This window comes from Chiloscyllium punctatum, chromosome 17 (genome assembly GCF_047496795.1).
Source record: "Chiloscyllium punctatum isolate Juve2018m chromosome 17, sChiPun1.3, whole genome shotgun sequence".
Classification (NCBI taxonomy): domain Eukaryota; kingdom Metazoa; phylum Chordata; class Chondrichthyes; order Orectolobiformes; family Hemiscylliidae; genus Chiloscyllium; species Chiloscyllium punctatum.
Genome location: NC_092755.1, coordinates 66,915,844 through 66,941,507, shown reverse-complemented (window position 1 = coordinate 66,941,507; position 25,664 = coordinate 66,915,844). Strand labels below are relative to the sequence as shown.

Below are 25,664 nucleotides of genomic sequence, written 5' to 3'. Positions count from 1 at the left end.
TAATGACCAACTTATTTCTAAACAAGCTTTCCTGGTTTGGAACGTTCACAAACTGAATCCTTCTGCGGAGGTGACTTGTTTCCTGAATTGCCCAAGCACCTTCTCAGAGAGAAACTAAACTTGCTTCAAATCTCAAGATAGTATTCATAAAGTTGGGGATATGATAGAGCATGAGGTTACAGACTGTATATGAAAATAAAATCTGTTGCTGTTTATAGCCCACAGCACCTCATGGATACCCAGTTTTGAGTTACGATATCTGTTCCAAATCTGTCTCATTTTGCAGTGGGCATACTACTCAACAGGTTGGAGTGTATCCTCAATGTGAAGATGCTACTTCATCTTCAAAATGACTGGGCAATGGTCACTCCTAACTGATACTGTTGTGAACAGACTCATTTGTCACAGGTAGAATAATAGAAGCAAGGTGAAAGAAGTTTTCCCTCCTGTTGGTTCCCTCATCACCGGTCGCTGGCATAGTATCCCAGCTATATTCTTTAGGACTTGGCCTGCTTGGTCAGTAGTGATGCTACTGGGTTACTCTTCAAGACTGAAGAATCCCACCCAGAGTATATTCTGTTCTCTTGCTATTATAGAACATAGAACATTACAGCACAGTACAGGCCAGGCCCTTTGGCCCTCGATGTTGCGCCGACCTGTTATACCAATCTGAAGCCCATCTAACCTACACTATTCCATATACATCCATATGTTTGTCCAATGACGACTTAAATGCACTTAAAGTTGGCGAATCTACTACCGTTGCAGGCACAGCATTCCATACCCTTACTACTCTGAGTAAAGAAACTACCTCTGACATCTGTCCTATATCTATCACCCCTCAATTTAAAGCTATGCCCCCTCGTGCTCGCCGTCACCATACTTGGAAAAAGGCTCTCCCTGTTCACCCTATCTAACCCTTTGATCATCTTATATGTCTCTATTAAGACACCTCTCAACCTTCTTCTAATGAAAACAGCCTCAAGTCCATCAGCCTTTCCTTGTAAGACCTTCCCTCCATATCAAGCAACATCCTAGTAAATCTCCTCTGCTCCCTTTCCAAAGCTTCCACATTCTTCTTACAATGCGGTGACCAGAACTATATACAATACTCCAAGTGTGGCCGCACTAGAGTTTTGTACAGCTGTAGCATAACCTCATAGTTCCGGAACTCGATCCCTCTATTAATAAAAGCTATAACACTCTATGCCTTCTTAACAACCCTGTCAACCTGGGTGGCAACTTTCAAGGATGTGTGTACCTGGACACAGAGATCTCTCTGCTCATCTACACTACCAAGAAACTTACCATTAGCCCAGTACTTTGCATTCCAGTTACTCCAACCAAAGTGAATCACCTCACACTTGTCCACATTAAACAACATTTTCCACCTCTCAGCCCAGCTCTGCAGTTTATCTATGTCTCTCTGTAACCTATAACATCCTTCGTCACTATCCACAACTCCACCGACCCTAGTGTCGTCTATAAATTTACTAACCCACCCTTCTACGCCCTCATCCAGGTCGTTTATAAAAATGACGAACAGCAGTGGACCCAACACTGACCCTTGCAGTACACCACTGGTAACTGGACTCCAGGATGAACATTTCCCATCAACCACCATCCTCTATCTTCTTTCAGCAAGCCAATTACTGATCCAAACTGCTATATCTCCCACAATCCCATTCCTCCGCATTTTGTACAATAGCCTACTGTGGGGAACCTTGCTGAAATCCATATATACCACGTCAACCGGTTTACTCTCATCTACCTGTTTGGTCACCTTCTCAAAGAATTCAATAAGGTTTGTGAGGCACGACTTACCCTTCACAAAACCGTGCTGACTATCCCTAATCAAATTATTCTTTTCTAGATGATTATAAATCCTTTCTCTTATAACCTTTTCCAACACCTAACCAACAACTGAAGTAAGGCTCACTGGTCTATAATTACCAGGATTGTCTCTACTCCCCTTCTTGAACAGGGGAACCACATTAGCTATCCTCCAGTCTTCTGGCACTATTCCTGTCGACAATGACGATTTAAAGATCAATGCCAAAGGCTCGGCAATCGCCTCCCTGGCTCCCCAGAGGATCCTAGGATAAATCCCATCCAGGCTAGGGGACTTATCGATTTTCACACTCAGTATTATCAGTACTTCTTCTCAATGGTGGTCAACATGGAGAAGTACAGATTGATCAGCCAAGGGGTTGGGTAACACATGGTAATCGGCAAAAGGTTTCCTCATCTATGTTTGACCTGATGTCATGAGACTTCTTGGGGTCTGGAATCAATGTTGAAGACTCCAGGGTAACTCCCTCTGGGCTGTAAACCACTGTATCATCGAGTCTGAAGAGTGGTGAAGGGCATAACCAGGGATGGCAATGTTGTTTTCTGGAACATTGTTTATATTGTATGATTCCATCAAAATGATGTGAGGCTATTGCTTTACCTATCAGTGGGATAGCGCTCACAATTTTAGCACAAGCCCCCAGGTGTTAATAAAGAAGCATTTGCAGGGAGGCCAGGGATACATTTGCATTTGTTATTTCTGGTGCTGAGGTTGATGTTGGATGCTCCATCTACTTTCATTCCTTTCTTTTGTTTTAAGCTACAGTCATTTTGACACAACATGGTGACTTGTTAGGCCATTTCTGACAGCATTTAACACTCAAACATTACTGACAGTCTGGAGTCACAAGTCAGCCAAACCAGATAAGATTGACGAGATTTCTTTGCTTTAACTTCTAAATGTTTCCCTAATAATAAATCTAAAGATAAAATAGATATATTTTTGTTGCAATTCTCAGTTGAATCTGTTAGGCACTGAATGATCTTTGTAGCTTTTGAAATTCAGTGATGCAGTACAGGCGAAACTCATTTTCAAATTGCTGCAATCAACAGGATAATCAACTGCACAATCACACTAGGTCAAAATTATTATGACGTCGTAGCTATCTTTTATTTCAATTCAACTGTGCTATTTTACTACTTCACTTTGGAAGGTAGAATCACAAAATATGCATTCCAGTGGAAAAAACATTTCATAATCTAATTACTAGCAGTAACTAAAATGTTCCCAGCAGCTTACAACATTTTGGTTAAAAATTGAATATACTATTCAAAACTTTAAACAATTTTTAAAAATTTTAAATGCTTCTCCTGTTTGGAAACTTCAAATTTTCTGTAGAAATCCTTCTAGATCTCTAAGAATGAAGAAACTTCTCTATGAAGTTTAAATCTCTGAGCACCAATTTTCTAATTTGTAGTTTTATTTATGGTGCATGATTCAAATTATTGAATAACAAAGAGTAGACTATTTTTCTACTTGTACTGGAAGATGAAATTACAACATCTCTGCTGCTAATATGCATGGAAATTACTGTCTGTATTGAAGATTAACTAGCAACTGGTTTTTGTTTAAATCGCAGGGCTATTCCACATTTTATGATAAAATGTTATTAAGTTACTGCAAGCAAAACAAATATTACAACATGCAAGAAAACTCAGTCCACCAATTTACATTTAGTAAAATACATCTTAGGCATAACTTTGAAGAGGCGCAAAATGAGCCTTTTCCACTTTGAAATTTCTCAGCTTTCTGTAGTTTCTGATATAAACAGCACAGTTCACTTAGGCATAACAAAACAAACAATGAAGAGTGGCATTCTAGCTTACATTCCATAACAACTAAGAGTAAGGCTGTTTTCAATGTCAAAGTAAAATTGTCATTAACCGAAATTGAATTTCAATACCACTAACTTAAACTCTCAATCACATAAGTGTGACAGCGCAGGCGACAGCCATTTGGCCCATCATTTTGAATAGGAAGGGTTCAAAGGGATATGGGCCATATGCTGGCAAATAGGACTAGATTAATTTAGGATATCTGGTCGGCATGGACAGGTTGGACTGAAAGGTCTGTTTCCATGCTGTATATCTCTATAACTCTATGTGTTTGCACCAGTTCTTCAAATAAGCATCATTATACATTGCCAATCTCCTGTTTTTCCCTATATCCTTGCACATTACCTCTATCCAAAGAATCATCCAAAACAATGATGAGTGCCTCAATTGTACCTGTCTGCACCACATTTCCAGACAGTACAGTCCATACCCGAATATCTCCCTCTGTAAAAATGATTGTTCTCAGTTTTCATTTGCCTCTTTTGAAAATCACTTTAAATCCATGGCCTCTCGTTCTCGATTCTTTTGAGAGTGGATGCAGTTTATCCCTATCTACTCAGTCAAGGCTCCATGATGACTCTGAAAGGCTCTATCAGATCTAAACTAATGACCGTCTATGGGGAAATCTCCAGCTGCAATGTGGGGATGCAATCCTGTTCCAGCACATTGATAGAAATATGCTTTTGCATTGTGGCTTTTCATAAAATTGCAACTGACTGGTTCATTGGCCAAAGTAAATGTTTTCTAAAATTTACAATTAAAATACATATCCAATTATTATCATGCACTATTAAAGGAATTCATGTAAATGCACTGAAGCCAGTACATGTTGCACAAATGTCTTGCTTTAGAAAAGCAAGACGACCCTCCCCCACCCCCAAACACAAACCAAAAAGGCAACTCTCTTCATATTCAGAAAACAATCGCCACTATCTTGTAACAGATTCCACACCCTGGCGTAAATTTGCCTAAAAATTATGAGACACCTTCTGGAAAAGAAATTAGTGCTTGATTGGCAAACACTAAGTGGATGCACTACTTCGCAATATAATTAAGGCATATAATTTATAACATTTTAATGTTGGAATCCAAGTAGACTAGATTCCCTAATTTGGAAACAGGCCATTTGGCCCACTGACTCCACACTGACCCTCGAAAGAGTAACCCACCCAAACCCATTTCCCTCTGACTATTGCACCTAACACTATGGGTAATTTAGCATGGCCAATCCACCTGACCAGCACATCTTTGGATTGTGGGAGGAAACCAACATAGACATGGGGGGAATGTGCAAACTCGACACAGACAGTCACCAAAGGCTGGAAGACCCAGGTCCCTGGCACTGTGAGGCTGCAGTGCTAACCACTAAGCCACCGTGCTGCCCACACATAGTATCTGATCTTCTGGCTAGGAGACATGGCGTATTAAATTTAACAAAGAGCCAAGATTGTGATGATGGCCATAAAATGATAAAACTGAGGCAATTCAAAACATAGTATCTTTCATTAATTCCATCCACCTCTAACACCTTTTCATTGCTGTCTAGCTGATGGGATGCTCTCATGTGTTTCCATTCTTACCGAGCTACAGACCATGCACCAGCTTTGTTTCCTGCTCCAACCTCTGGTGTTCTAATGATTTATCTTTGGTTTTCGTCCTATTTTTCTCCTTCATACTACTTTAGAGACATAACTTGTCAATACAATATTACTTTTCACATGTCCCTTACACATCCAGCTCAACTTACCACATCTTTTGAATTGCATTACTGCTAAATTATCAGACTGGGTTTACAACATCCAGTAATAAATGAGTAGAAATTTGCTAGACTTAAATACTGGGAAGACTGATGCCATTCCGCATTCCAAAGGTACTTATTCCATCTTTTGAGATTAAACTAACCTGTTATATCAACTTTGACCTCAAAAGTTTTGGACCTCAATCAAAAATCAGCAAGTGTGCCTGTGTCTCATCTCACCTGTTGCTGATAACCTCCTTTATGACTTCCAGATTTGACTATTCCAGTGCACTCACTCCTGGGTGGTCTCCCATATTCTACCCTCCATAAAGTTGAGCTCACTTAAAATTCTGCTACTTGTTGTCTTAACTTACACGAAATTCCATTAACTCATCACCATTAACTCATTAACTCATCACTGACATACAGTGTCTCATCAAGTAATATTTTGAATTTAAAATTTCTCTTCTTTTTTCAAATTGATTCTTGACTTCCGAGAATGGAAGATCTATATTGCACATTCAGGAACAAGACCAAAGATTATCTCACACTTTACAAAACATCAAATTTTACAACCAGCAGTAAGTGGAATAGCCACATATCCACATTCTCAATGGTGATGGAGCCTGGTATATCAGAATAAAAGACGAGGCTAGGCATTTGCTTAAATTTTCAGCCAGAAGTGACAGGGATTGCAGATGAGTGCTCAGGGGTCACAGTATTATAGAATCCAGCAGTCAACCAATTTTGGTTCACTCCTTGTGATATAAAAGAAAGGACTGAAGATACCAATACTGCGAAGGCAATGGTCTTGACAATTTTCCAGCAACTGGATTGAAGACCTGTGGTCTAGAACTAGCCATGCCCCTCGCCAGGTTGATCCATTAACATCTAATCAACAGTATGGAAAATTGCCCAAATATGTCTTGAGCACAGAACTCTGGACAAATCCAACCAGGCCAAAACTGTCGAATCAGTCTTTTCTCGACCACCAAAGTGATGGAAGGGTATGTCAATAGTGCTATTAAGTGGCTCTTTTAAAGTGGCACACTCCCCACTCAAATTCCACCAGGGCCACTCGGTCCCGACCTCAATACATCCTTGGTCCAAACATGGACAAAAGAGCTGTACTGAGAGTGACCATCTTTGTTATCAAGGCAACATTTGACTAAGTATGGCATCAAGGAAACCCAACAAAGCTGGTGTCAATGGAATTGGGGTACTTTTCCATTGGTGGCAGCCATACCTAGCATCTAGTGAAGGAGCCCCAAGGAGAAGTGACTATAATATGACTGAATTATCTTTCGGCTTGAGAGAAAGTGGAGTGGGTCACAGATTACATTGTACATTAAATAAGATCGGTTATGAGTGCATGAAAGCAGAGCTGGCTAAAATGAATGAACAAATTAGATTAAAGGATAAAACAATAGGAATATAGAGGCAGACACTTTAAAGAATATTTCAAAATGCACAAATGCATCAAAAGGAGCAAGGAAAATTCCAAGATGTGGACTCAACATTCCTGGTTAGCTAGAAATGTTAAAGAAAGCAGAAAACTAAAAGACTGATCTAAAACCAGTGAGGAATAACCAATTTGTTTTTATTCATTCACAGGAAGTGAGAGTGTCACTGGCTAGATCAGCATTTAATGCGAATCCCTAATTGACAAGAAGGCTGTTAAGAGTCAACCACATTGCTGTGGGTCTGGAGTTACATGCAGGACAGATAAGGTGAGGATGATCATTTTCTTTCCTTAGAGAACATTAAATTAACTAAATTAAATTTATAGGAGACAAACAATTATAAAAATATGGGAAGCTAGCCACATACAGTGAAAGCCAATAGGAAAAGCTTCCATAAATATTTTTAAAATAAGTTAAAAAGTTGAGTGCTGGTCCTATAGAAACTGAGACTGGAGAAGTAATATTTGAAACAATGAAAATCGCAGATGGACTGAATAAATATTTTGCAGTCATTTTCACAACAAAAGACATAAATAACATCTCAGAGATCATGATGAATCGGTAATGAAAGGGAGACAGGAACTCTAAAACCACAATCACCAGAGAATTAGTTTGTGGAAGTTGTTGGAGATGCATTTTAGTGAGAAAAATGTTGGTACCGATGCTGAAAATGAGGAGCAGCAGGGTGAAGATGAAGATGGAGCCCAGAGAAAGCGAGCGAGAAAAAGGTTAAATAGGCAAGGGAATGGGTAAAGATCAGGTTGGGACAATGAATAGCTGCTAATGGGGACCAGTAATGGTTAAGAATGGATTGTTTATGGTGGCAGCCCATGTGATGACAAGATCTGGTGTATGGGGTTTGGGTTAAGGACCCAGGAGAAGATGCTCAGACCCTTAAATTATTGAATTCAATAGTGAATCCTGAAGGCTGCAGGGTCCCCATGCTGAAAATGCAGTGCTGTTCTTCCAGCTTGGCAATGGGTTTTGCTAAAGCACTGCAGCAAGTCTGATACAGAAATGTTGGCCAGGGAACAGAGTGATATGTTAAGTGGCAAGCAACAGGAAGCTGAGGGTCAGTTTTGTGGACAGAACATGGGGTGTTTTGCAGAGAGGTTGCCCAGTCAGTTTTGTCTCCCCAGTGTGGAGCAAACCACATTATGAGCAGCATTTTGTTTTTGGTGCTGCACAGTTGAAGTCTTACTGAGGTCACTGACAGCTTGATTTTAAGATTAATTTGTATTGTGTGTGGATTCAGCTCCCTTGTAATCAGTTGATTGACACTACCTCAAAGCAAGTACATCTACTCATTTTTTTTTAAGTAAGTAACTTAATTTGCATCGGACTGTTTAACTTACTGTTCTTCTTCAATTTGATACTTATGTATAACTCACATCTTCACTGAAGAGCAAGTCTGTATCTGTGCTGCTGCTGAGGAGGTCTTTGGAAGCTAGAGAAGTCCAAAACTCCTGCCCTTTTTGGAAAGTGAGTGTCACTGGCAAGGCCAACATTTATTGTCCATCATTAAATGCACTTGAGGAAGGTGACGGTAAGCTGTTCATCTATGTTTGCAAGTCATACTATTTAAATATTTAACATGTTGTTTTAGTGTGAGGAGGTTACAAAATTATGAACCAAATATAAGTTAACTCCATGTAATTTTGAGCCTCAGGCAGTAGCATTGTAGCATTACTGCAATCTTTATTGCTAACAGCAGCATCATACGTGACATTTGATCATCTTGAAAATATGGTTTAGTACAAGAAAATGACTTTTGGTCCTTGAAGCTCACATGGTTGAGAATCTGATGATATATTCTGGCGCCATGATTAGAACACATCTTCTCATTCTGGATTTGATTCTAATTGTCCCTGACTATCGAGATCAACTTGGCTTTCTCTGCACATAACGATTCTAAATGAAATTAATTTAGATGTTGCCAGTCTCAAATACAACTGCAATAAATATACATACTTTACTAGGATGTTGTCAGGACTGGAGGGTTTGAGTTACAAAACTAGGCTGGATAGGTTAGGACTTTTTTCACTGGAGCGTAGGAGGTTGAGTGATGATCTTATAGAGGTTTATAGAATCATAGATAAGATGAAGAGCAAGGGGCTTTTCCCTTGGATAGGGGAGTTCAAAACTAGGGGACATATTATTAAGGTGAGAGGAGAAAGTCTTAAAAGGACAGGAGGAGCAACCATTTTACACAAAATGGCTTCTATGTGAAGTGAACTGCCAGAGCAAGTGTTGGATGCAGGTATAGTTGCAATGTTTAAAAGACATTCAGGACACAAATACAACAGGTTTGGAGGGATACGGGTCAAACACAGTCAACTAGAATTAGTTTAGTTTGGGCACAATGCTGGTGTGGACTAGCTGGACCGAAGGGTCTGTTTCCATGCTGTCTGACTATGCAGGCTGACAAGGGCACAGGTGCAGGTTGATTTCATCTCAGAGTCCAGAAATAAGTGGCTAGTGAGATATTCGATGTTTAGTTTTAATTTTTCAAAACTTCTGCAATTCAGGGACAGTTGCATTAGAGAAGCTAGTAAATATAGCACCTTCTTCAAAAAGGGAGAGCGAAATCAGGAAACTACATATCAGCTAGCTTAACATTGTCAAAGGGAACAAGTTAGAAGCTATTACTAAAAATGCTATTATTATAGCATAGCAGTTGGATACATTCAATGTTATCAGGTGAAGTTAGAGGTTAGGGATTCTACAGCAAGTAACTTATCTCCTGTCTCACCAATGCCTGCTCACCATCGACAACGCTCAAGTCAGGAACGTGAAGGGATAATCTCCACTTATCTGGATAACAATCAAGAAACTCAGGAGCATTCAGGACAAAATAACCTGTTGATTGGCACCCCTTCCTAACAGCACTGTGGATGTCCATGCATTCCAAGGACTGCAACAGCTTGCGGAGACAACTCACTACCGCCTTGTCTGATGCAATTACGAATGGGTAATAAATGCTAGCTTAGAAAATGATGCCCCCATTCCATAAATGAATAAAAGATAAATGTACAAGATATCTTCTCTTACATTTTCTTCATGCTTTAGCACTGCCTAAAATTGCAATGCTGAAAAAGGAGTTTGACGAGGGTCACTGCAAGTTACAACAGATTCAATTGATTCTTTTCAGGCAAGGTAAAGCTTAAGTTTGCATAAAAGATAGGTAACATGATGTGAGAGGGCAGTCCGTGTTTGAGAATGTATCATCAGATTCTCAACCATGTGAGCTTCAAGGACCAAAAGGCATTTCCTTGTACTATCCTATGTTTTCAAGAGGATTAGATGTCACATATGATGCTGTTGTTAGCAATAAAGATTGCAGTAATGCTACAATGGGTTGCTACTGCCTGAGGTTCAAAATTACATGAAATTAACTATATTTAGTTCATCTGAGGCATCACATTCGTGGGACATCAGAAGAAAAAAGGCCCTTGAAAATTACTGAGACATTGCTGATTGACAGAAAAAGGGCTGCCATGCATTTTGCTGAGCTTTCAATTTATACGTTAATAATAAATATGAAGGCATGGAGGTCTCTATTTTATAGCTAAACTGATGCAACTTTACGAATAAAAAGAAACAACACTGGTGTATGGAAAATAAAACAAAACATTCATTTTCATTGCTGAAACTATACAAAATATGTACAACAGTCAACTACAGCGGAACCGCGATTATCTGAACGAGTTGGGAGGGCAGTATTTCGGATAGTTGATTATTCGGATAATCAATTTGACCTTAAACCAGGGAAACCATACTGATCTAATGCTGTGCTCTACCGGACATTTTGTTTAAATCTATAATTTAGATGAGTCTGCTACTTAAACAAACTAACCTTTGCATTCTGCAAATTGCAGGTTAAAACTCAGAAGGACTAAACTTTCACCATCACATAAATATGTGAAATCACAACATTAAGCAAGGTCCTGAACCACTTCTATGATCACAACAGCATTTGTCAGCTTCCGCTGAATTCAGTGTCGAGATACAAAGACAAAAGCACTGCCTCGCATATGTATTTACTTTCTCTGCCATTTTTTTTCCACGAGCAGTTCAGTAAAGTGACTGGAATAAAGCACTTACTGTTACAAAGGACTGTTTAACTAACCCCTACATTAAAAAAAATCCAGTCGCTGTTGCTTGAGGTGCTTGTGTTTCTTTGTTTTTGCCAGTGTGTTCACATGTTCTTCAGTACAGGTAATCTGAATTCACTTACTTCTTTGACATAATGTTTTTATGAGACCTTGAGATGTTATTCAGATAATCCGAAATTCTAATAATTGATAATCGGGTATTGGGGTTCCTCGTATTACTTTGAAACACAAAGTAAATAATAGCGTCAATAAAATAACTGCCTTTCTCTATTGACATAAAAAGCAGCTCATTGCATCATCACTGTTTGATCTCACAAATTAATCTTACAGTTAGAGTACAATCAAGGCATTTCTCATTACCAGTTTCAAAGTTAATCATGTTAATTTCATTCCCTTATGAAGATTACCTCTAATTTTTCAGCTCTTTGCAGTAGATATTGAGGAGTTACTTGCATGATATCATTCACACATTGATCCAAGGACATCAACTCTTACAGGCTTACTAAATACCACTTAGAGGGAAGGATTGTAGGGAGAAAAAGGAAATTACTTGGCAATTCACTGATCAGAACAAGCAGAAAAATATCAAAAATTGACATTCACATCTTCCTGATGCCAGAAAAAAAATTTATAATAAAGGCTGTTTTGTTCAAGTGAAACCTTCTCACAGGAAATGGAAGGCAGATTTTATTTTGAGATGGGCTGCAAGATCATAAAAAGGTCCTGCTAATATTTAAATAATTTCAGAATCAATACAATCAGATATTGTTATCGTGCTTTATGGAAATTATCTACATCAAAACACAAATAGTACTCAGAGCAATAAGTGAGTTTTGAGTTAGAATCATGAACGGATGCATAGAAGATTTGACAAAGGTGGACTCCAGCTTTCAAAAAAAACCAAAATCTTTAGTCCAAGCTAAAACTCACTATTCCAGATGTGATTATGATTGGGTCCAAAGTAGAACTGCTCAGATAATATTTGAGACTAGGAACTATCACTAAAAAAACATGAATTGACTAATATTTCAGTCACACGGAAAATGAGTTGAATAAACAATCATTCTTAGAGTACAAATTTCTATTTTAGGCTTTTGAAAAACTTTGAGCAATTTATCATTTACATTTTTGCATTTAGATTATTTTACATTCTGCACCTTTTGAACTACTGTTATCTTTTTAAGTTCAAGTTACAGCCGCTAAACTACAGGATAATTAATCTGAATGCCCATTATACTCTATTATCTATTTCATTAGAGAGTGAAATCATTGTAAAAACCTCACTATTCCTGAATAAATATATGTCAAACAGGAAAGTGATTGAAACAATTTTACCACTTGAAATTGCTACTGCTTATAAATTGAGTAAAAACAATATTAAAATGCTTCATGTTTCACAGTGTTTTAGATTACATGGCTGTAACTAAAAAGCAATTGAAACCCTGCGGGCAAGGCATTTTATTTTCTCTGTTTGGGGCCTCATCAAGTATTGCTGTTAATACAGTTCTCCAGATGAAAGAAATACACATCATCAGATCAACAGTGCATCAGATTTGCTGTTGGCAAAATAACCTAGTGAGAACTCATTTCTCTCTGGTCAGGGTACTGTGAATTGCAAAATACTAATAAGCAAAAGATGTAGTTTCATTTTTTTCCAGGTGAAAACACCAAGGGGAGGAAAAAGGTGCAAAAATATGCATAATTTTCATTTTAAAATTAATTTTGGAATATAAAATGATTATTCTTTAAGGTAACGCTCTAGGTGCTTACAGCATATTGTTGTGACGGTGAATAATTGCAACCTAAATGAAGAAATGTTATATTCTTAAAAATATAAGCAAAAATGCTTCAAATTCATGTTCAATGATAGCACAAATATACTTCATCAATTGATACTAAACAGTAGTATTAATCAGGTCTCATACATCTCTTACAATTCTCTACTTTATTCCCTTGCAATCCTAAAGATTTAAACCTGCATTGAAAGTTGCAGGGTGTCAATATCATGCAATATGCTCATGTACATTTTAAAGCAGCCAGATGAGGTAAACCATCTTGCAACTTAGCACCTAGGAAGGTCACACCTTCGAGCATTACCATGTCTTTGCTTCAGAAGTTATAGAATAAAGATTCACTGGCAACTATTTTAGTTGACTAGGCTGAAATACCATCTATGCCATACCAATATTTGAATCTCTGTACCAAAAATAACTGAAGGTAGCTCCAGCACTGCTTCGCTACTGTTTGCCATGGCAATCACGCTCACTTACAGCACTTATCAGGCAGGTTTATCATTTGTACTGCAACAGTAGAAAGGAGCAATGAATAAAATCAGAACATTTGCCTGAGGAGTTCACATCAAACAGAATTTTTGTTCAGAAAATAAATAACTGCTACTTAATCATTTTAGAAGGAATTAAAAAAACGTATTCAAAAACTGCAACTGTCTGATTATATAGCTGCCAAAGGGGTTGAAATCCCTGGATTGTGCGCGCAATGCACTTATATAAACATTGTTTTCTAGGGCTGAATGGAGCACTCAGATTATGTAATGTTGGTGGTCTTATCGAAATTCAATGACCACTCTGAAATTTAATTATTACACACACTCTCCAAATACATTGACACACAAAAATAAGTACAATCAGTAAGTTTTATGAAAAAATTGGGGCTGAAATTAAACAAAAACCACAAAATTGAACTTGCTTTTAAAAGATATCGAAGTGTCTGGTGCCTTAACCTGGACACCTACACATTATATGTTTAAAAAAAAAAGGAGCAGAAGACCAAACTAATTCCACCTGATGCAACAAAATCCTGGCCGATCATTCCGAGTCAACTTCACTATTCTGCTCTATCCCTTAATTTCCTTAAGAACTGTGACATTTCTCATGCAGATTTAAACCAATGAGAAAAAAAATGAACCAACATGGGCACCCATACCTCACCTAAGGCAGTAATCAAATCTCACAAGGTTCTTCTCCACATTTAGTAAAAGTATGAATTCCTGCAACCTTTTGAAGAACAAGAGAAAATCTGTGGGAAACTTAAAATTTGCCATTCATTTTAATATTTCTTTCAGAAAATGCACATTTAATGCGTCAGTCTGTTGTACAGTTCTAGAACACAAACACTTTGATGTCTGAGCTCTCAGAAACCCAAGAACTGTTAGCAAATTATCCTGAACCTTCCAAATAACATCTTGTTCTTCATCCATCTGCATTCATACTCAAGCTCACTGCCCTGATTTGAATTCTGTGAGGGACTTCACAAATGAAACAATTTTTCTGAATGAGTTTAAAGTAATTGTACAGAAAAGTTACATTTTCCAAAGCTTTTTCAGCTACAGGGTGGACAATGATAAAATGCACCTTACAGCTTTTGTGCTGGAGATGTTGTGTTGCTACCCCTTGGCCAAAAGGCCAAGGTTCAAATCCCACCTGCTCCAACACATCTTAATAGGTTGATTAAAAACATATAAGTGCATCACATATGCTTTCCCATGACAGCAAGGCGAGCCTCCTTTCTTGCAAACTTTTGAACTTCAATTTACAACCAAATTACCTAGGTACTACAGAACACAATTTTTATAACAAACGTATATACAAGAAAAAAAAATAAATACAAACTGTAAGTCTGTGTCATGGAAATTACATTATTTTAATTTCTAATCCATTTCCTTCTCTTCTGAGATTTGGGATTTATGATTAGTTATGGTTTATGGACAGCAACTGTCTTCCTCACCAACTGACTTTCCTCATGAACCAGCTTAACAGTGGCAGCAGACTGCTTGATAATCAGGATATGTCCAGTCAACTTAATTCCTTCCTCATCTAACATCATGTCGCAGTCTGGAAAACTCAAATACATAAGGGGGAAGCAGTGGCCTAGTGGTATTATTGCAGGACTGTAAATCCTAACAAAACAGACCCAGGTAATGTTCTGGGGATCCAATTAAATAAAACCTGGAATTCAGAGTCTAAAGATGACCATGAAGCTATTGGATGATTGTTGGAAAAACCCACATGATACATTATTGCCTTTATGGAAGGAAACTGCCATCCTTACCTGGTCTAGATAACATGTGACTCCAGACCCACAGCAATGACTCTCAACCGTTCTCTGGGATGGGCAATAAATACTGGCCTAAGCAGCAATGCCTTCATCCCTTGAATGAATTTTAAAAAGTAACTCAGTGAATGGAAGTCGCTTCACCCACTAATATACTTGCCAGAAGATCGTGTACTTTTCCTTAGTTGACAGCAATAACTTTCAAGATGTAAAAACTGACAATCATCATTCATTTCTGACTAGTCTTGGTTTGTCTTTTAACCATGACTCCATTCTGCATGATAGCTTTGGATTCCAAACTAACAAAACAGTCCCAGAGCCTGGATGATGGGACCATTGCGAGAAATCTGGAAGAATTGTGAGAGAAATCAGCAAGACCTTTATCAATGTCACAAGAAACATGCCACAATTTCCAAGAGTTCTGGATGTCAAGAAAAGAATCTCAATAGTGAGCAGTGAGAAGCCGATTAACAGGAACTACTGCTCATTACTACCCTCATAACTACCGATTTTTTGATTCATTAGTATGCAAGTTTCCATCCTACCACTTGCTGGATAGAAACTAGATATCATGAATTATTGACACAAAACTCCTGAAAGTCGCCACTTGCTCCTCTGGATTGTCACCAAACACCAGGCAATAACAGTTCAGGGCATGCAGTAAGGTAGCGGCCATGTGCAACAAATGCCCATAAACACTGGCATCTGACACATGCCAGCCTCCCTGCACCCACATGGCACATCTCCGATACACTCACTTTGTGTTCTGGCAATTCAGTGCTGCACTTTGGAGCACTCTAGCACTAACACTGATATACTACTGCAAGGATTCTTTGTTGAAAAAGGATATCCCTCCTCTGCACTAGCCCATTTAGCGGACCTGCAGATTCCTGTCCATAAAATAGAGTGCCCATTATCCCTTTATCTGCAATGACTAATAGTACTTTACCAGTACATAATGGTCTTTTAAAGACGGTGCTGGTGTCAAGGATGATAGGCTATTCCATATATTCTGGCAGTAGTGGGTTCTCCCAGTTACGAGTGAGAAATTGGGCTAGCAAGAGGAGCACTGAGGGATTGAATTAGGTAGATAATGAGGCAGGTTTGGGATGTTGCCAAGCCAGTTTTCATATTCTGTGGAGACACATCCTCCATGAAATGTGACAAAAATGAGTTTTTCAAAACAAAGTAAGGTTTAGTCCACAATGTCAGAAAAGGAAAAGTGCCATACTCAAGACTGTTATTAGACTTAAGGGTGGACACAGTGGCTCAGTGGTTAGCACTGCTGCATCACAGCACGAGGGATTAGAATTCGATTTCAGCCTTTGCTGAATGTTTGAGTTTGCATGTTCTTCCCATGCCAGCGTGGGTTTCCAGGGTTTCCTCCCACAGTCCAAAGATGGGCAGGTTAGGTGGACTGACCATGCTGTAGTATTCAGGAATGTGTTAGCTAGGTGGAGTGCCCATGGTAAATGTGTGATTATGGGGATATGATGGGGCCTGGATTTGGTTGGGATGCTCTTTGGAAGGTTGGTGTGGACTCAACAGGCCAAATGGCCTCCTTCCACACTGTAGAGATTCCATGATTCTAAGGATATATGGTTAACATATAGAACTGTTAATAAGTGTTATTAATTCTCAGTAAAGATTACCTACAGCATGTTATTTTCAAATGTCAATTCACTTTAATATGCTTACAAACTCTTTGAATCTGTGAATACTGTAGACAGTACTGCCTTGAGGAATGTATTATATAGTAGTAATGGAAGTGGGCTGTATTATTATTCACATCATTAGCAAACAATGATGAACTTATTACAAAGGGGAAAATGTATTTTCTTTCCTAAACAAATTGGTAGAGTCTTTTCCTCTCATGCTTTCTCTTAACTTTCTCGGTCCCATTTCCACTTAAACTTCATTGCCTGATTTCATAAAATTTGTATACTATGCGATAATGCTTTTAGTGTGGCTAGCAAAGCAGCCTCAACAATCATTTCCAGATTAAGCACACCATGAGAACAAGTCAATAATAATTCAGCTCTACCTTGAAGAAGTTTCCTCAAGGCAAACATTGATTCCCTGTTGTATGAAACCATAAAATTGTGAATAAATAGTTAAGTAACACAAAGGACAGAAGAAAAATACAATTTAGTTGAATAAGTTTTTGTGAAATATTATTTTGATCACTTTGATTTCCATAAATCATCAAGAATCATGCAAATGTTAGACTATCTCAAGTTAATGCTCCCCTATTCACTTTTCCACATTACAATAGCTAAGCGTCTATTAAATGACTCAATTTTTTTCCATCATTCCAAAATTCACAGTGCTCACCAATTTGTGATAAAATACCATGTTAATATCAAACTAAATTTCATTTTATTTGCTTTAAACATTTGTGCCTCCTGTACTTTAAAGTCAAGATTTACATAAAATTACCTTCATAAGTCTCACTTCATTAAGGAGGATCAGCCAATGTATCTCAGTGCTTTTCCCAAAGGCTATAGATTCATCATTTGGCTCTTTTGTTTAACAAAGCCTACATGGTTTTGCTGTTTTTAGTGTCTTGATGACTAAAAATGGACACCAGATTGAAAGCATGATTTGACCAATCCAGAGTTTGATGATATCCTCTGACTCATTCCGCCAAGCAACATTATACAAATGCTGCTTTCTAATAACTGGCCTTCAAGAGTTCAGCCTCCTAACGAGAGATTCCGTGCAAATTCACCCACAACTATTTTTTGTGTAAATTCCAAGACAAGCGCCCCCTTTTTTCTACATTAATCAAAAATAAAAATAATTGATTCCTGGAGTGGTAGGACTGATGCGGGAAAAGACGGTGTATCAGTTAGGACTATATTCATTGAAGTTTAGGAGAATGAAGGGGATGTCTTAGAAACCTACAAAATTCTAATAGGAAGAGATTGAGTGAACACAGGAACGAACACTGGGGAAGTCCAAAACCCAGGGGTCCCAGTTTCAGGTCAGAAATAATTGTGAAAAACAACGGAAACTCCAGTCTACATCTCCATGTATTCTTAAATATGTATGATTGGAATGAAGCAACTGCAATATCCGCAGGCGGGATTCATGGAATAAACCGTTGGCATAGTTGACTATATCAAAGGCTGTTGGGTAGTCAAGAAGGAATGAACACAACACTTCATATTTACAGTCTGTGTGCTTCAGGGGTTTAATTAAGACCATTTTAGGACTTTTTTGCTGTAACAGGGAGTTGTTAATTGGAAAAATTCAGTGTGGAGGAGATGTAAGCAAACAGTGAGTTCAGGCATTTCAGAGAAGACGACTGACAATGGGGTGGTAGTTTGGAAGGGCAGGCTTCTTTAAAGAATAGCTTTTTTAAAAATAAAAGTTTTAAAAGGGAAAAAGCCAGTACCTCAGAAGACGGAATTACTTACTGTCAACTTGCATGTGACCAGAAGTGAAGTTAGGTAGCTGAAAATTTAATCAGAATGGTCAATGGATAAAAGGTCATTTTTATAATCAAGAAGAGAAGAGTAAAAAATTGGATGATGTGGTTCAAGTGGTTTGATGGCTGGAATGGATGTTTGGTTTTGTGGGCAAGGTGAAATATAGGAAGCAACAGTAGCAACTCATATTGATGGCAAAGAAATTCACAAATACCTTAGTTGTTGCATGCAAGTCCAGGGGAGAGTTTCAGGACATCACAGGAAATGGAGAAAAAAAAAGTTATCCTTAAGTTTCTAGATTGATCCTAGTATAATGGGCTATTGTGGCAAGAAAATGCTGATACTTTATTAAAATCCACAGGAAATCCACCTTGGTGAATGCAGAAATCTTCAAATCAAAAATCATTAAAAGGCGGTCATAAGGAAAAGCAAAATCTAAAAATGAGTATGCCTAAAGAGAGTAAGCATGACAGCAAGAATTATTTTCAGTGCTAAAGCAGTAAGAGAGCTGGCAGAGGTGTGAAGCTTACAACTGCTAGCAGTGATCATGGGATTAATGTTTCCAGTAATCGTGAAAGCATGCGCCCTAATAGCACGACCTTGATCACTGGAAAATAATCAAAGAGAGTTTAGTAACTTCGTAATAAGGTGACACTCTTAGATAGGTCCCAAACAAACATGAAGCAAGACTGTGTTTATCTCAGGTTACATAAGATGTGATTTGTTAAGTGTCAGAATGATAGGATTGAATCCCGGGGAAACGTTTTTCGATTGGAAAACAAATTAATTTAGTATCCATGTTCTCAGATGATGACAAAATTGATCCATGTATCCACAGATTCATTAGTCTTCACATAATTAAAACCCGTGCAAATCTCATGTTGCAGTCCAACTCTGGACCAGCAACAACTTAAATCTACTTAGTTGACAAAATATAGATTAGCTAGTAACTCATACAAGTATAATCACTTTAAAAGTTGCAATTTCAACATTTAATATTTGGCAAATTTAATTTCAGTGATTCCAATTATTTTGTTTTAAATCAAGATAAATATATCACTAAGCAATCCCATTTTTAAATATGCATTGTTAGCCTGAAAACATTTCAAGCTTTTAATTGATTTACAGCATTTCACTTCTTTTTCTGTAATAGTCTTAAGTCAACACTTTTCTTTCTTGCCTGCAGTTTATTCTGACATAGTCTCCTCCCCCCTCTTCATAGTTGGCGCCAAATATGAAGGACCCCCAACTTTGCATAATTGCATTTTTGAATAAACAGTCCAAGTTAACTTGGTCAGGTTCTTCTTTAGGTACAAATGCTCAATCATGATTATCAGCTGAGTGGTGAACTGACTGATTGCATTACTGAAAGGAACAAGAACAGAGCAGAAGGGAAGCAAGGGTCAATCTGTATTAGGCGGAATCTAGCCTGAATCACACTGGACAGTCAGCACCTGACTCCAAAGTTGATCTCAAGCACCGAAAATAATAAATATTTCAGGTAGATGATCAACTTGGTGGCATTTGAAGATTGCACCTACCTTGCAGGAACTATACAGCCTGTCTTGACTTTTGAGCTAGTTCTCTGATCTTACACCCAATAGTATTTCAAACAAAATTTAAACATTGGAATTTTTCACTCTTATCTCTGACGTATCAAAGAATCTATTCATTGACCCCTCCTCTATTTCATCCTTATTGCTTCATGGAACAATTTTCCAGAAGGGGAGTATTTCCTATTGATGTCACCCAACTCATTACCTTCATCATCTCAGTTGAACCCTCACCTGTGAATCTGTGGTGTCAGACTACTTAACTAAGATTCAGTCTTGAATTAGTAAGCGTTTATTATCTGGGAGCTAAGCTTGAGAACATGAAGATTACTACATGCTAATGTACTTTACAATAGCTTCTTGTTTTCTAGTGAATTCATAAAACCAGCAAGCATATCACATAGTACACAAATACTCAAAAGTGAGCTGAAGACTGACAGCATTGAGTACGGTATGCAGCACAGGTGTGCCCTAGTTCATGGCAGACCGAATTTTCAACAAAAATGTGGGCGGCACGGTGGCAGAGTGGTTAGCACTGCTGCCTCACAGCGCCAGAGACCCGGGTTCAATTCCCACCTCAGACGACTATCTGTATGAAGCTTGCACATTCTCCCAGTGTCTGTGTGGGTTGCGCTTCGACGGGTCAGAGTGGACTTATTGGGCCGAAGGGCCTATTTCCACACTGAGTAATCTAAAAAAAACAGTCATAGGAGAAGGCCAATGATCTGTTGGCATTATTACTAGCCTATTAAACGAGAAACTCAGTTAATGTTCTAGGGAATGGTCAGGTTCAAATCTCGCCATTGCAGATGGTGGAATTTGAAATTAATAGGAAAAAGCCTTGAATTAAAGATCTATGGATCACCATGAAACCATCGTCAAAGGCCGGAAAAAGTCATCTGGTTTACTAATATGCTTCAGAGAAGGAAATCTGCCATCCTTGCCAGGTCTGACCTCAGACCCACAGCAACGTGGTTAACTTCCAAAAGCCCTCCGAAATGGCCTAGCAAGCACTCAGTTGTATCATTTGCTTCAAATCAACAAACAAATGAAACTGGGTGGACCAACTAGCAAGGACCCAGCACCAGAAAAGACAATGGTAGAAACAGTTCAGTTGACCCTGTAAAGTCCTCCTTACTAATATTTGGGGGACTAGTGCCAAAACAGGGAAAGCTTTCTCATGGACCAGCAACAGTCATACTCATGGAATCATGACAAAATCCCAGACTCCAGCATCACCTTCACTGGACATGTCCTGTCTACAGGCAGGACAAATACAACAGAAGTGAAGAAATCCAGTTTTGTCATTCTAGAATGTTAGTTATCGTGTAAAGCTTTTAAGCTGTATTTACAGTGTTAAATTAAAATCAATATCCAAAAGGCAAGAGAAAAATACCTACCAATTATCTACCTGCTCTCTTGTGACCTCTCACTTCAGTGTTCTTGGAGCAGTTCTGCTGCTGGTCTGTCTGCTTCTGGACATCCCTGTTCTTGCTGCACTACTCCAGAGAGCCACACAGGGCCGTTAGTCTATCTGCACATCAAATCCTCTCAATGGTACTGTCTGCCTATCTCAAAGACCTCACCAGCTGTTTCAAAACATTCTCGCTCTTCCCTTTTCTTACTCTCTATAGTTTTCTCTCTAGCTTTTTGTAGTTCATTCTCCCTGTCATTTCTGGTTCATTCTAACTCTCTCTCTCATTCCTAAGTTTGCGTTCTCTCCATCTCTGGTTTGTTCTTTCTCTCTCACATCTGGTTGCTTTGTTCATTCTCTCTGTCTGTCAGTCCATGGGTCATTTGCTCCTTCATGCTCTCTTTCAGTCTCTTATTATTCTCACACTTGTCTCTCATTCCATGATTTGACATCTCTCTTCCTCTCTATCATTCTCTGCTCAGTCACTCCGTTTCTCTTTAAATCACTTGCCCTGGTTCAATTTCTCTCATCCCCACACTTATACTCCCTCAATCTCTGGTTAATTTTCTGTTCCCTTTTCTCAATCTGTCTGTCTGTCTCTCTCTCTCTCTCACACACACACTCTCTAGTTCATTCAAATTTCCTGTCTATTCCTCAAATTCCCTGGTATGTTCTCTCTGCATGTTTCACTATCTACCCCAATGATTTACTCTCTTGCTGCCCCCCTCCCTGAATCCTCAGTATGTTTCTCGCTTTCTCATGCCTTTGTTCACCCACTCTCAAGCTCCCTTTTATTTAAAACGTACAAGATCCTGAGGGAGGTCAACAGGATAGAAGCTTAGATGAAACTCTCATGGGGAAATCCAAAACTATTTGATACAATTTCAAAGTCAAGGATCTCCCATTTTAAGACAGAGATGTAGAGGAATTTCTTCTCTAGGAGAGTTGTTGGCATTTGGAATTATCTTTCGAAGTCAGCAGGGGAGGCTGGGTCACTGATTATATTCAAGGTTGATTTAAGACTGCCTATTGGACATAATCCTACTGGACAGCAGAATAGGATCAAGGGCTGCTGGTGCCAATCATACTCCTATGTCTCAATATATGCAGCTGAAAAATACTTGCACTAATTTGGCCATCTGGGAGATTACAGTATGCTGGGTAGGATTCACACCAGATTAGAGTGAGGCAAATGTAATCAAACCAAGAAGAAACAAATGCAAAGAAAACTATATATTCTAAAAGGTTTCAAGCTACTGAATCAGATCAATCTTTTGCTGCAGGCTCAGTTAATCTTGCTTAAAGTGATAGCATGTTATATTTTGACTATCACTAATACTACATTTAATTACAATACATGCCCGAGCCAAACAAACTAATTTTGTGATGAGCTTTAGTATCACTAATCTACAAACATGAACCTGAAATAAAATGAAGTGTCAAAATTTTTTAGACTAAGTTTTAGATCTTCACTCAATTCCCTTTGATACACTTCGAGGTGGTTTCTACTTCTGAGTAATACATACATTTATTAAAGGTTTTCTTTGGGAAATTTACATACTTTGAATTTGTGGTTGACTCTTAACCCTCACAGCAACTAGGGATAGGCAATAAATGCTGATCTAGTCAGTCAGTCAGTGATGCCCATATCGTATGAAGAGATAAAAAAGGTAACATCTGAAGGAAAAACTTCCCAGTTTAATATTTACCTCTGATGTTGCAAACAGAATCAAAGAATGACTATTCAAGTCCTCTAGATTCCATAATGCAATTCAAACTTAAGTTTCCTTAGTTAAAACATGACTTTAGAATTCAAAAACAGTTTACCGTGGTAATGTTCAGCTGTCTTTCTGCGTAATGTCTCCACTGTATCTTCAGAGTCTGCCCATTCCAGTACTAATCGTCGACCGTACAAATGAGTGCTGTGGCAAAGAGCATTGAAGGCTTTCTGCAGAAGAACAGAAGTAAAAGACTTAACTTTTTTTGAACTAAGAATAAAATGTATTTGTCAATTACAGTTGGTTATCATTTGTAAAATAAGTTTTTGTGAAAAACGTAAACAGCAATTAAATTACAAATTGCTGTCTTTGAAGTGTTTATTTAGTTCAACACATTTCTACACTAATTGGGTAACCTCCCCAAGTGCAAACCTAGCAGATAAAACAGCTGTGCTCTCAAAACTGTTTGGTGTCATCATAGTACAGTACAAACACTCCTTTTCCACCAATGGAATTAAGGCATAATCTTAACAATTCAACTACAAGATTTGGAATTAAGTCTCAAATCACAAGGAAATCGCCTTAATACAGAACTTTGGTGAACAACACACGATTGAAACAAGAACACTGGGAAGTTCAGAATTAGGCAACACTGTTGTCAACAGCTGGAATTAAACTCAGGAGCTGGAATGACTAATAGGATTTAACATTTTTTGCAGTTTATCCAACACTCTGAGGATCTATGTACAGAAAGTTGTACATGAGACCTCCAATCCTGGAATCATAAAAACCTGCGGACCAGGAGGATGGCAAATGGTCCATCACACCCGTGCTGACTTTTGAAAAGGAACAGTGGTGTTTAGTCTCACATGACCACTTTTTATTTGCAACTCTGAAAGCTCCTCATCCTCAAATACTATCCAAATCTCTTGTCAAATTCTTTACGGAGACAGCTTTCAGCACCCTTCCAGGGAGAGACATCCAGATCCTTTTGACTCAGTGAAAAAAGGACAATATTTTTCATCAACTTACCCGTAACAAAATCTCTAACGATCTTGAAAATAACTATTAAATCACCTGTTGACTTTCACTATTCCAAGGAGAATGGGGCAAGGCCTAATGGTAAAGCTGCTATACTAGCAATCCCACTATGGCCTTGAACTATGGAGTTCAACTTCAGTAAAAATCTAGAATTTTAAAAAAGTCAAATGGTGACCGTAAAACCATTGTCAATTTGTGTAAAAATCACTCTGATTCACTGATATCCTTCAGGGAAGGTCATTAACATCTTTACTTAGTCTGATCTACGTTACTTCAAACCCATACCAACAGGGTTCATTCTTAACTGCCTTCTAAAAAGATGTAGCAAGCCACACAATACACCTAGTGGTCATTGATAGAAAAGAATGGTATGAAATTGGATGGATCATCTGACATTGCATAAGGCAGCTCAGATGACTGTATCATAGTCATATAGCTGTACAGCTTGGAAACAGACCCGCTGCTCCAACCCGTCCACGCTGACCAGATATCCTATCTTACTCTAGTCCCATTTGCCAGCACTTGGCCTATATCCCTCTGAACCCTTCCTATTCATACACCCATCCAGGTGTCTTTTAAATGTTGTAATTGTATTAGCCTCCACCAGTTCCTCTGGAACTCATTCCATATACAGAACACCCTCTGAGAAAAAGTTGCTTCTTAGTCCCTTTTAAATTTTTCCCCTCTCACCATGAACCCATGCCCTCTAGTTCTGGACTCTCCCACCCCATGGAAAAATCAGCAAGCACAGCCTTTCAGACTGCGTAAAGTCCTGTGTATGCACATCGGGAGGTATGTGCCACATCCAGGAGTGCAGTCTCAGACTGTGCAAGCAAGGACCACACACATGCACGCACAAAATCGTACCTTACAAACAAGGTCCCACAAATCACCATCACCATCCCACCAGCAGAGCTGGTAGCAAAACAGCATGCATTTGAAAGTTGCCCTAGGAGCCTTCGACACTGGCTCCGGACAGATTATCGGTTATCAAGGGGTTTTAAGGTTATCAGGGAACACAGCACTGTAGAGTTGAAGTGAAAATCGGATCTGCCATCACGTTATTACCTGATGGAACAGACTCGAAGAGCTGAATGACCTACTTGTGGCTTTACATATATTTATTTTGCATAACTTTAACTAGTGTTATAGATCAGAGCAGACCCTCTCAAAATATATTAAGGTAGCTTAGACCTAACGTTTTCTTACTTCAAAAGATAAATGCAAGGTGCTGTGTTCCAGATGCAATTCCATTGATCAAACTACTTGACAAAAAGGAAAACACAATTTATTCAAACGCTGTAGTTAAAATACAATGAAGGAAAGAGGAATCTGGAATAACTTATCCATTGGAAAATTTAACATAATAGAATAGACCATAGATTTGTTCGCTGAGCTGGTATGTTTATCTACAGATGTTTCATCACCTC

The 25,664-nt window shown here is 38.5% G+C and overlaps 1 protein-coding gene across 3 annotated transcripts in view; it reads right to left on the bottom strand.

Annotated features, from left to right (window-relative positions):
- The window catches only part of rbm19 (RNA binding motif protein 19), a 246,526-nt gene that overhangs the window by 112,588 nt on the left and 108,274 nt on the right, over positions 1-25,664 (bottom strand). For all 3 annotated transcript variants that reach the window (XM_072587340.1, XM_072587341.1, XM_072587342.1), the window contains exon 23: positions 23,303-23,423. In XM_072587340.1, coding sequence (XP_072443441.1) covers positions 23,303-23,423 — 121 coding nt within the window. The remainder of the gene's footprint in view (positions 1-23,302; positions 23,424-25,664) is intronic.